This window comes from Rhincodon typus, chromosome 9, assembly GCF_021869965.1.
Source record: "Rhincodon typus isolate 14 chromosome 9, sRhiTyp1.1, whole genome shotgun sequence".
NCBI classification, from domain to species: Eukaryota; Metazoa; Chordata; class Chondrichthyes; order Orectolobiformes; family Rhincodontidae; genus Rhincodon; species Rhincodon typus.
In genome coordinates this window covers 83,953,571-83,966,800 of record NC_063340.1, presented here as the reverse complement: position 1 = coordinate 83,966,800, position 13,230 = coordinate 83,953,571, and the positions used below count along the sequence as shown (strand labels likewise).

Here is a 13,230-nt window from a genome sequence, read left to right as displayed (position 1 = left end):
GTGAAGGAGAAAACAGAGTTAACGTTTCGGGTCCGGTGACCCTCAGAACCCGGACCCGAAACGTTAACTCTGTTTTTTCCTTCATAGATGCTGCCAGACCTGCTGGGCTTTTCCAGCAACTTTGTTTTTTTTCCTGATTTACAGCATCCGCAGTTCTTTTGATTTTGACTTAATTCATGGAGAGGCAGTGGGCAGTATTGTCATTTTAAAAGGAGCCAAATATTTTTTCTCTGTGCTTTGTTAATTCTTTCTTTGAATGTGAGTGTCAGTGGGAAGGGCAGCCTTTGTTGCTCCTCTTCTAATTGCCCTTGTGACTGTGGTGGTGAGTCACTTTCCTGAAACACTGCAGTCAATCTGGTGTAGGCACACCCACAGCGCTGTTAAGAAGGGAGTTCCCTGATTTTGACTCAGTGACTGTGAAAGAATGATAGTATGGTTCCAAATCAAATATGTGTGTGGCTTGGAGTGGAACTTGCAAACTGGTGATATTCCCATGTGTCTGCTTCCCTTGTCCAGTGGGAGTGATCGCAGGTTTAGAAGGTTCTGTTGCAGGATCCTTGTCAAGTTGCGACAGTGCATCTTGTAGATGCTATGCACTGTTGCCACTGTATGTTGATGGTAGAGCTAGTGATTTTTTTAAGGGTTATGGATGTCTTCAAAGCAGTACTGAAAAGATCCCTGCTGACTAATGGGAGCCCGGCTTGTAACGCACCAAAATAGAGAATTTTTTTTAGAAAGGCACAGAACACATTGAGAAACTTTGTCAGGTGGAGACTTTGGAGACAGTGCATAAATTCCCAAATGTGTCATTTGCCCAAACCTTCAGGCACCACCAGCCCAACACGTGGCAGAGTCTGCAGATCATGCATCGGGTTTATCAGCCAACGTAAAACCAATTGAACCAGAATAGAAGGAAATCACCTTGGATACTGAGGGATAACACAGTGTGGAGCTGGAGGAACACAGCAGGCCAGGCTGCATCAGAGGAGCAGGAAAGTTGACATTTTGGGTCGAGACCCTTCTTCAGGGATTTTCTGAACTTTCCTGTTCTTCTGCTGCCTGGCTTGCTTTGTTCCTCTAGCTCCACACTGTGTTGTCTCTGACTCCAGCACCTGCAGTTCTTACTATCTTTGGATACTGAGGGATTGCCTAAGAGAAAAAGCAATAAATGTTGAAGATGGCAGATGGGATGCCAGTTGGGTTGGCTACTTTGTTTTGGATGGCATTGTTGAAACCGCCTTCTTCTGGGCAAGAAGAATATATTCCATTACATTCCTGATTTGAGCGAAGTAGTTGGTGGACAGGCTTTGGGAAGTCAGGAAGTGAGTTCTTTAACCCGAATTCCCAGATTCTGATGTAGCCACAGGATTAATATTGTTATAACTAGGTGAGGAGAGGTCATAGCTCCACTCTTTATTTTCTAATTCATGTGATCAGTTGCAACAATTTTTGTTATTTTAAAGCACATAACAACCACACTTCAATCAAGTTTAATTAACTAGATTAAGAATGATGGAGAGCAAATTCCAAGGTTTTCCTGAGTGCAAAAGAGTGTTTTATTATAAAAATATAATAAAGCATGACATTATACAGGTACACAAATGCAGAGCTTGCAAAAAAGGTGAGGGCAGGGAGAGGTATGTAGTACAGACAGGAAAGTAAAGGCAAATGCAGTTACAGATTTTAAGAGTCCCTTGGGTTGTGAGAATGAAAATATGAGCGTCCAACTCTTTAACCATTGTCTTTTTTCTTTATCAATGACACATTTTTCAGAGCTTGGATACTCAGTGAATCAATTTTGAGTTTCTTTCTCATCAACGCCTGTTTGTGGGACTGAGATTGAATGAAGGAGAGAGAAGAGCTTCCAGTGTACTTGCCGTTATTAGTGTACATTGCTTTTTCTCTGTCTCTTTGCTCAAAAGCTGCTGTTGATATACCATTCCTTTACAGATGTTGGTGTATTTGTCATTGTTTCATTCCAAATTGGCTAGTTGTGGGCAACATTTCATCTCTGAGTATGTATAACTATCGTGCAAATGCGCGTAAAACACGAGATGCAAATTTCTTGATATCTCATTGAATTTCAGTGCCTCTTGATTAAAATGGTATTTCCAATGCAGCCAGTTTTGTGTATTCCACTTAAATTCCCTGAGGTTGTCAGGTGATCACAGCAGCCAATCTAGGTCAGCAGTGTCCTTTTTAAAACCATTTTTACTTCATGAAAGTTTCATGCATTAAATTCAAATTATGGAAGTTGAATGTTGATGGTCCATTTTCACTATGATCATAACAGTATGGTTCTTCCAATTCAGTGTCTGATCAATGGTAAACTAACCCCACCCTATTTCAGGATGTTGATAGTGGGGGATTCAGTAGTGGTAATGCTGAGGAAACATGGTTACACACTCTCTGTTTGGGGCTGGTCATTGTCTGAAACTTGTGTGGCACAGGAATTAATTGCCACTTATCTGTTAGCCCAATGTTGAATGTTGTCCAGGCCACGGACTGCTTCAGAATCTGAAAAGTCTCAAATGGTATTGGACATTGTGGAACACTTTATACATGTTTATATGCTCTACGAGCAATGAAATCTGTATCTTTTTACTTCCTCCCTCAGTACTGCTTGTCTGGTCATCCGACATTGCCATGTAATGTCTTGAAGTTCAAATCAACCACCATTATGCTCGACTGTGGGTTAGACATGACCTCAGCCCTTCATTTCTTACCTTTGCCACTTGTCCACAGGTAAGTGTCTCCGATTGAATTTCCCAATATTTCTAGTGTGATTTAAACTGGCATTTAGAAATATCTCTAATGTCTTTCGTCTTAAGTATCGATTTTTGGATTTTGATGTACTAACAGATTTTTCTTTGTGTCTGAAGGGTTAATAATTAACCTGTGTTTCTGTAGCAATGGTGATATTTTTAAAACTGATTGTCTGGAAACTCGTCCTCACAATGATTTTTATTTACCTTCAGATGATTTACAACCTAGTAGGAAATTGCCTCAAGAACTTTGGTAGAAATTTCTGGACTTGTTCTTTTTAAGGTTAGGGGAAACACCCGTAGCTTAGAGATTTTTTTCAGTTTTACTTTGTTTTGGCTGGTTCTGCAGAAGTTTCTATGTGTAAAGTTGCTCCCGAGAAAGGGAGAAGGTAGTTAGATTTGCTAACACTACATTACCTTCGAGTTAGGTGTTAGTGATGGTTCCAGACTGGAATTGTTTTGATAAAACTCTGAAGAGGTTACTTGAAGCTGACAATATTTAAGCTCAGATGTGTGATAGCTCCAGGAAGAAGCATTAAGCTTTTCCAGGTTGAGAATTGGAGTCAAACCCATTGAAGTGTTGGAGAAAGGAATTTTCTGGTGTGAATAATGTACAAGGGATGCTTATGGGTATCATAGAGGTGTTTTGGGATCTGTAGAGGAGTGTTTTTGGGATTAATGGCATTGTATTTGGGAGCTTCAAAATCTGTCATCTCAAATCTTGTGTTCTAAGGAAATGGTCTGGATTATTCTATTTTACCTCTATTCCTTTTGCTTAGTATACTTGTTTTATTGTGAATGACAAATCTGCAACATCGCATGCTTATATTTCAATGAGAGAGCAACTTGTTAAAAACCAAATGAAAACAAAACAAACATATGACCCAACAAGCCAGATTTCAGTCTAGAATCTGGCTTGACCAGTAATGGCATCAATTAACACTGGGTAACATTTAAAATTATGAACCACGGACGATTTATTGTTATGCAAATATACTGCTTGATGTAAAGTTGCAATAGGTATCCTAAAAATAGCCCAGATTAAAACTGCAGTTTGTGCCAAATTATCTTAGCTAAATTGGGGTAATGATAAGGATGGAACATTCGTTATCCTAGGCTCTGAATAACAAAATCAACGTGCATCCTGCTGCTGATCTGATCACTGGAGTTATGGGACATCACTACACATTTTTATAATCATATGTGCGTAAATCCTGTATCTCCTGCATCCATTTCCCCCATTACACCCCAAACATTAGCTTGACATTGCTGTTGTTTCAGTGGAATTGGACAAAACCTCCTTCATTTTGCTAGAGCTGGAGCTGCCTTCAGTGGCAAAGTTCGGTGTTCAGTTTTTGTGACAGCGGCACATGAGATCAAATGGCGCAAGCATGTACAGGGGCAAGAAATGCTAGTTCAAAATGGGAAGCAAGGAGAATGCTCCATCTAACCTCCCGAAGAGAGTGGGAAATAACTTTGGGAGGCAAATGAACAATAAAATGAAGTAATTGACCAATCAGAGCTTAAAAATAAATCCACTGTGCTCTGGAATGTCTACAAAAGAAAGAATGGAAAATCAATGTAATTTCACTCATCCGGTCTCTCCTGCATACATTCTCCCAATTATACCTCAAAGTGACCTTGCTCCTGTCTGACATTGCTACTGTTTTGGTAGGATTGCACCATGTGGACAAATATCCTTTATTTTGCAAGAGCTAGACCGGTCTTCAGCAGTGAAGTTCCACCCCATCCCCTCCTAAATCTGGAACCTCTCTTGTGTGGAAATTGTGATGAATGGAGTAGGTTCAAATATAACATTTTGCTTGGTCAGGTTTGCTGATCTTTACTAGCTAGGCTTGCATCTGAAAATGGATAGAATGATGAACAGGCAGAGACTAGGTGCTGTCCCAAATAATCATGAAGCGACTGAGCATCATGCTTTTCCATCGTACTAACAACCCATTAAGAACGTTTAACAAATCCAAACCTATTTCAGGGGAAACATTCAAAGAAATTCCTGAAGGTGATCACACAAATATCAAAAGATCACAGTGATCTTGTTATCCTTCCCATGCATCCCCACCACCTTTTAACTATGGTAGTATTAACCACAGCAACGAACTTGGTCATTTTGAGTTGTTGAAGTGCAGCCACATGTTGATGTATATTCTGATCTGACACTTTCATAGATTATACACAGGACTCCTTGTTTTGTGTAGACTGTCCAATTTGAGTAGACTATCCACACAGATGTAGTCTGTTACCTTAATAGCATGAAATAATTCAGTTAAATCACTTAGAAGTTGCCCTTTGCAGTACCTCATTGACTTTGAAAGTATAGAATTGTAGTATAGTGCAGCAAATCAAACCTGTGTGAGGAAGTGTGGTCATGCCTTGTTCATTCTCTCTCTTTTCTTTCCACTGACCTTCATTTTTCTGCATTCATGGGATGTGGGCAATTTTTCCCATTCCTAATTGGCCTTGAGAAGGTGATGGTGGTGGTGAGCTGCTTTCTTGAACCACTGCAGTCAATGTAGCACTGGTGCACCCACCATACCATTACATAAGTAGTTTCAGGATTTTGACCCTGTGACAGACTGAAGTAACCACAATATGGTTCCATGTCAGGGTGGTGTGTTCTTATGCAAAGGTTACTCTTTGTTCTCCTAGATTATAGTGGGTGTGGATTTGGAAGGTGTTGACTATGGAGCTTTGGCAAACTGCTGCAGTGCATCTTGTAGATGTTTGTGCAAAGCTACTGTTTGTTAGTAATGATGGAGTGTCAATTCAGCGTTTAGTGGGAGATGGTGTGGTGATGGTCATGTCATTGGACTAATAATCCAGAGGCCCAGGTCTTGGGGAATGAGTTCAAATTCTCACAGCAACTGGTGGAATTTGTTTTCATTGAATAAAGCTGACAGTGATAGCTTGTCTCAGTGATGAAAGTAAGACAGATTGATTTGATTTATTGTCACATGTACCGAGAAACATGTGAAAAGTATTGGTTTGCATGCTAGCCAGACAAATCATACCTTACATCAGTCCGTTAGGGTGATCAAACAGAATGCCAAATATAGTGTTACAGCTACAGTGAAGGTGCAGAGAATGATCAACTCTAGTATATGAGAGGTCTGTTCATAAGTCTGATAACAGTGAGGAAGAAGCTGTTCTTAAAGCTCTGTTACATATTTTCAAACTTTTGTATCTTCTTCCCGATGGAAGAGGGTGGGAGGGGTGTTTAATTATGTTGGCTGCTTTCCCAAGGCAGTGGGAAATGTAAATGGAGTTAATGGAAGGAAGGCCAGTTTTTGTGATGGACTGGGCTGCATTCACAATTCTCTGTAATTTCTAGTGATCTTGGGCAGAGCAGTTGCCATACCAAGCTGTGATGCGTCTGGATAGGATGCTTTCTAAGGTGCATCTATAAAAATTGGTAAGAGTCATGGTGGACATGCAGAATTTCTTTAGCTTTCTGAGGAAGAAGAGGTGTTGGTATGCTTTCTTGACAATTATGTCAACATGGTAGTACCAGGATAGATGGTTGGTTATATTTATTCCTAGGAACTTGAAGCTCTCAACCACCTGCACCTCAGTTTCATTGATACAGACAGGGGTGTATCCTCCACTCCACTTCCTGAAGTCGAAGACCAGCTCCTCCTCTTTGCTGGCATTGAGGGAGAGATTGTTGTTTTTACACCATGCCACTAAGCTTGTCCGTCCTTCCTGTACTTTGTCTTGTTGTTGTTTGAAATCCAACTCAGTACAGTGGTGGCATCAGCAAAATTGTAATTGGAGTTAGAGCTGAATTTGGCAAACAGTTGTGAGTGTATAGGGAGTATAGTAAGGGGCTGAGCACACAACCTTGCGGAGCACTGGTGTTGAGGATTATTGTGGAGGAGGTGTTTTTGCCTATCCTCACTGATTGTGGTCTGCAGGTGGGGAGTCATGGATCCAGTTGCAGAGGGGTGAGCGGAGTCCTAGGTCTCGGAGTTGAGTTTTCTTGGAATTATGATGTTGAAGGTGGAGCTCAAGTCAATAAATAGGAGTCTGACGTAGCTGTCCTTGCTATCCAGATGTACCAGGGATGAGTGTAGGGCTAGGGAGGTGGCATCTGCTGTGGACCTATTGTGATGGTAGGCAAATTGTAGTAGATCAAGGCAATCTGGGAGGCTGGCGTTGATGTATGCCGTTACTAACCTCTCGAAAGAACTTCATAATGTTGGATGTCAGAGCCACCAGACGGTCGTCGCTAAAGCACGTTGTCTGATTTTTCTTTGGCACCGAGAGGAAGCAGGTGGGAACCTCACATCATAGTAAAGAGGGGTTAATGACGTCTGCAAGTACTCCCACCAGCTGGTCCTCAAAGGATCTGAGTGCGTGGCCGGGGTCTCCATCCGGGCCAGTCACTGTCCATGGGTTCACCCTCAAGAAGGCCGATCTGATGTCTGCAGTGGTGACAATGGGTACAGGTGCACCCGATGCTGTCAGGGGAGGTGACGTCATTTCACTGACCTTCTGTTCAAATGAACATGGAATACATTGAGCTCGTCGGGGAGGGATGCATTGTTGTCAGTGATTCTACTCGACATCATTTTTGTTGTGAAAACCTAGTTCACCAATGACTTTCAGGAGAGGAAACCTGCCATCTTCACCTGGCCCAGCCTATACCTGACTCCAGAACCAGAACCAGAACCATGTGGTTGACTTTCAACTACCTTATTAAATGGCCTGGAAAGTTACTCAGTTCAAGGGAAGTTAGAGATAGGCAACAAATGATAGCCTTGCCAGTAATGCTCATGTTCAATGACAGAAGGAAGGAAAATCAGACTGTCCTGGATGGTGTCACAAACTATATGGTGCTGGAGGTGTCAAGAGTATTCCAACACAATCCTGACTTGTGCCTTTTATTGATGGTGCACAGACTTAAGGGAGTCATGAGGTTTTATTTGCCACAGAATTCCCAGTCTCTGACTGCATGATAACATTTATAAACAGCCTTTTAAATATGGTTGGGCCTGTTCATTATCTGGTCAATGCTTGTATTAAGAGACCTTGATTCATTACAATAGCGATGAAAATATTTTGATTGTGGCAATTTTTTTTTTCCTCCCCCAGCCCAAGACTTTCCAAACTCCCAGGCTGGATTTCGAAAGATGGTAATACCATGCTAGAAAAGGTAAAGTAGGACCACTTCACTGTACAAGTATGAGAAATTTATTCTGAATGTTGATCATAATTGTTCACAGTTCTGTTGCAGTAAATAATAGATTTGTCTTTCTTAGAATTACTTATCTCCCCTCCCATCATCTGTCCTTCCTGCCACGATTGTGACCTGCAGATAATACTATGCAGTTCCCGGTGTCTTATTTGCAGTTCAAAACCTGGTGTTTCCTTTATCTTTATTACATATTAGTGCAATCTCCAAATCGTCATTGTCTCTGTTTTAAAATAATTGTAGCAAGAGCCCCAATCTCTTGTTACAACTCACTTAGGAAAGTGTGCTGATCCTACAGCCCAAAAGTTAAAAGTTGAGTCAAAGTCCCCAATTTACCTGTTTAATGGACTCTGTTTAATAAAAAGCACTAACCAGATTTCTGGACTTATAAAGACTATTTATTACAAATATATTTTGTTAACCTGTGGTTAGAATTGTTTTGAACTATCAACCTATAATACTACTGGCTGAAACTCTAAACCACTACCCCAGCCCCACTCCCACTCCTTAAACCTCCACACACATAGTGTCATAGAATTTTACAGTACAGAAGGAGGCCATTTGATCCATTATGTCTGTACTGGCTCCCAAAAGAGCTACCCAGCCAGTCCCGTTCTCCAGCTCTAACCCATAGCCCTTCATTGCTTTCAAATATACAATCAGTTGTTTTTTGAAACCTCCTATGGAATCCACCTCCTCCACTCTCCCAGGCAATGCTTTCAAAATTTTATTTTCTGAGTAAAGAAGTTTCTTTTCATCTCACTCCTAGCTGTCTTGCTGAAAATCTTGAAATTGTGACCCTTAGTTACTGACATAGCAAGTAATGGAAATAGAATATCTTTTTTCACCCTGTCAAAATTGCTCATAATTTTGAACACCCCAGTCAGGTCACCTCTTGATCTTCTCTGCTCTAAGGAGAATAAGCCCAATTTCTCTAATCTTTCTTTGTGTCTAAAATCCCTCATTTCTGATAACATTGTAGTAAATCTCCTTTGCAGTCTCTCCGAGGCTTTTTTTTTAATTCACTCACGGAACCTTGGTGTTGCTGGCTGGCCAGCATTTATTGCCCGTCCCTACTTGCCCCCCATGAGAAGGTGGTGGTGAACTGTCATCTTGAACTACTGCAGTCAATCCTTCCTTAAATAAGGTGCCCAGAACTGAATAAAATACTCCAAATGTGGTCTGATCAATGATTTGTAGAGGGGTAGCATCACTTTCTTGCTTCTATACTCAATGCCTCCATTTATAAACCCAAGGGACCAATAAACCTCCTTAACAATTGTTTTAACTTGCCTGGTTACTTTTGGAGAATCATGCATTTGAACCTGTAGGTCCCTCTGCTTCTGTATTCCTCTCAAAGTTGTACCATTGATTCTGTGTTCTCTTTCCACGTTTCTTCTACCGAGATGCATTACCTCACATTTCTCTGCGTTGAAATTCCTATGCTAAGTGTCTGCCCGTTTGGCCATCTTGTCAATGTCTCTCTGAAGTCACTCAGCATTGTTCGCACAATTTTCTATTCTCCCTAGCTTAGTGTCATCTGCAAATTTAGAGATTTTGCCCTCAACACCCATTGCCAAATCATTTGTTTAAATAAGAAAAACCAAGGGTCCCTGGGGAATATGACTTTTAACTGTCTCCAATCTGAGGTGCCCATCTATACCTATCCTCTTTCCTAGCATTTAGTCAATTTCTCATCTATGCTGCCAGGGAGCCGTTAATCCCAAACAGTTCTAATTTGCTAACCAACTTGCCACGTGGCACTTTATTAATGTTTTCTGAAAATCTTAATATACAACATCCACAGCAATACTCTCGTCCGTTGCATCTGACACCTTATTAAAAAACTTAATTAAATTTGTCAGATATGAAATGCCCTTGACAAAGCCATGTCTAGTATTAACTTATTTTCCTCTAATTGTATATTTATCTTGTCCTGTAATATGGCCTCCACCAGTTTTTCCACTATTGATGTCAAGCAGACAGGTCTGTAGTTTGCTGAGTTATCATTTTCCCATTTCTCAAGCAGAGGCATCACATTTACGATTCTCCAGTCCCCTGGGACTGATCTTGCGTTCAGAGAGGCCTGGAAATTTTCTGTTAGTGGCTCAGTGATTTGCTCCCTTCCGTCTCTCAGCATCTCAGTCCCATCTGGGACTGGTGACATCTCCACCTGGAGAAGACACAGACAAAGACAAACGAATGTTATGGTTGGCAAAACAGAGATCATGGGTGGGGAAGGAGGGAGGGAAAGCACAATTCAAAGAACTTATTCATAGAACAATTCATAGAACTTATTGAGGTGTCCTGTGGAAGACACGGGACTCAGTCACTGGTCAGAGGCAACAGCTTACAGAAGCTGTTGAGAGAAAATAGCTAGTTATTTCCCAGGTTTTGGTTACTTCACTGCACAGAAATATCTTGTTTTTGTTTTCCTGCAGTCTGGAAGCTTCTCACCCTGTATTGTGAACAGACAAGCCGTTTGCTTTCCCTGGAGCCAATCAAAGTAGTCCCAACTGCATAAACCAATCAGCAATCTGTGACTGGGCAAAACTCATACTATACCTTTCCCTCAAAGTGCTGTGGTGTCTTAAACATTTCCTTTCTTCCATCCCCAACTGCTTGAAATAAGCATCAGTGTAAATACAAATCACAATGAGTTCCAATAAGTTATTTTTAGAGTCATAGACTTGTACAATATGGAACAGACTCCTCGGTCCAACTTGTCCATGCTGACCAGATATCCTAAATTAATCTAGTCCCATGTGCCAGTATTTGGCCCATATCCCTCTAACCCCTCCTATTCATGTACCCATCCAGATGCGTTTTAATTGTTGTAACTGTACCAGCCTCCACCTCTTCCTCTGGCAGCTCATTTCATAGATGTACCATCCTCTGCTTGAAAAAGTTGCCGCTGAGGTCCCTGTTATATCTATCCCCTCACATCTGAAACGTACGCCCTCTAGTTTTGGACTCCCCTATCCTGGGGAAAAGACCTTGGCTAATCACCTTATCCATGCCCCTCATGATTTTATAAACCTCTATAAAGTCACCCCCTTGGCCTCCGACACTCCAGAGAAAATAGCCCCAGCCTATTCAATGTCTCCCTATAGCTCAGATCTTCCAAACTGATGTAGGAGATCACGGTTGGAACTTCGCAAGGTGACCGTGAAAGGTAGGGAGGGATTTAAACTTTGTGAATATGGCACAAGTCTTCTGTCACTCATTCAGAAGCAATTTGATAATTACTTGTAATTTCTTGCCTACTGTTTTAACAGTGGTAATCTAATGTTTCCATTCTAGGAGCTGAAAGATTGTGCTGGACGAGTATTCGTTGACTCTGTGCCAGAGTTCTGCCTACCAGAGGTAAAAAAAAAAGTTACCTTGTGTTTGAGTAAGTGACTAGTGCTCAGAAAGAGCAGTATAGGTAGAGTACCTCAAATCCAGCTACCCGACTACTGGAGTCATCTGAAAATTGGACATCTTTTGCATCAATTTCAAATTGCATAAACTTACCAATTTAATTTGACGCAGTATTGGTGTGATACGGCTACAGACTAGTTAACATCTTCACCTGCTGCTCTGTCTCATGTTCCAAATTACTGTTGACTATACCAACCCAAGCTTGACTCAAACCATCCAAGCCTAAACTGTCTGACCTAAAATATCCGAAATCCAACAGTCTTGGATTTGAGGTACTATACTTGTAGTCCATTGTTAGTTATGCAGTGTTATGTTTCCATTTGTGCTGGTACCTCTAATAGTAAAATTAGCAGACACCCATTCATACTGCCTCTAGCAATGAAATAATGGATCCTAATTCAGGCACTGGCTTCTCCAGCAGCAACAATTCCTCTCAGCTGCCATTCGAGTATTTGCTTCTTTGACAGTAGTATATTTTTCTTGGGTTAGGCTGCAGAACAGCAACAACTGACCAGTCTGACTTTGGGACAAAGGTGGAAATGACTGCAGCAGCTCTGAGAAGCGTGAGCTTTATCATTGCTGATCGAGCAGCCAGCGTGACAAAGAGGGAAAGGAACTGGGTGATGGGGACTGGCTTTAGAAGTATAACATTTTTATGCACCGAGATTGAGAGAGTGCTTTTCCTTAAACATACTTTCCCCTTTTTGCAGTGTATGCAAATTGTAGGTACACTTGATTTACTTTGTGGCTGTATTCCTTTAAAATGTTTGTAATGTCCATTACAGACAGAGTTGCTGGACCTCTCCACTGTAGATGTGATCCTGATCTCAAATTATCACTGTATGATGGCATTGCCATATATTACAGAGCACACTGGCTTTACTGGCACGGTCTATTCCACTGAACCCACGATGCAGATTGGAAGGTAAGCACTTGAGAGTTTTTTTAAAAGGAAATTTAATTCTCTGTCCCCTCCAATCCTCAATTTACATTTTCTACCTTTCTCTTTGTTCCTGACAATGTTGACCGCAGCTGTAACACTATTCCATGTGTAGAGTCTTCCTATTTATAACTCTCTCAAAGATGCCATTCGAGTGTCAACTGCAGGGCAAATGTAATGTCCCTCTGAGGGCCATCTTGCCTGGAAACATCACCATTACCAAGTTGAAGCAATTTTAAAAGGGGTGCAAGAACAGAGACACATAGAACTGTTCTGTATAATTTTTTGCCAATTGCAGACAAGTGGTTCATAAAGCAAATGGGATCTTCGGTCTCATAAACACAGACATAGAATACAAAAGCCAGGGAGTTTTGGTGAATCTTAATAAAACACTGGTTTGGCCTCAGCAGAAGTATTGAGTCTAATTCTGGGCACCAGGTAACTGTTGAAATGTGAATTCAACAAATAAATCTGGAATATAAAACTAGTCTCAGTAATGGTAACCATGAAACTACCAGTAATTGCTGTAAATCTGGTTCATTAATGTTCTTTAGGGAAGGAAATCTGCCATCTTTACCTGATCTGGCTTATATATGACTCCAGACCTACTTGATGGGCAAAATGGTCTCTTTTTAGGCACACAGGACCAATAGGCCATTCAGCCACTCAACCATTCTCGACTATGATTGATCATATACATCAATTCCACTTTCCCTCGCTGTCTCTAGATACACCTATCCTTGATTTCATTCGAATCTAGACATTTATCAATTTCTGACTTGAACTTCTCAATGACTGAGCTCCATAGAGAATTCTGGGCCATAACGACTCTGACTGTATTTCCAAAGTTCAGTCAGAGATATTTGATTTGGCACAGGTTTAAAGAA

The 13,230-nt window shown here is 41.1% G+C and overlaps 1 protein-coding gene across 1 annotated transcript in view; it reads left to right on the top strand.

The window, feature by feature from the left end:
• The first annotated feature begins 2,614 nt into the window (after positions 1–2,614).
• The window catches only part of ints9 (integrator complex subunit 9), a 29,393-nt gene continuing 18,777 nt past the window's right edge, over positions 2,615–13,230 (top strand). The window contains exons 1-4 of the mRNA XM_020513913.2: positions 2,615–2,745; positions 7,881–7,941; positions 11,284–11,346; positions 12,189–12,328. Of these exons, the coding sequence (XP_020369502.2) occupies positions 2,681–2,745; positions 7,881–7,941; positions 11,284–11,346; positions 12,189–12,328 (329 nt within the window). The 5' untranslated portion in view covers positions 2,615–2,680. The remainder of the gene's footprint in view (positions 2,746–7,880; positions 7,942–11,283; positions 11,347–12,188; positions 12,329–13,230) is intronic.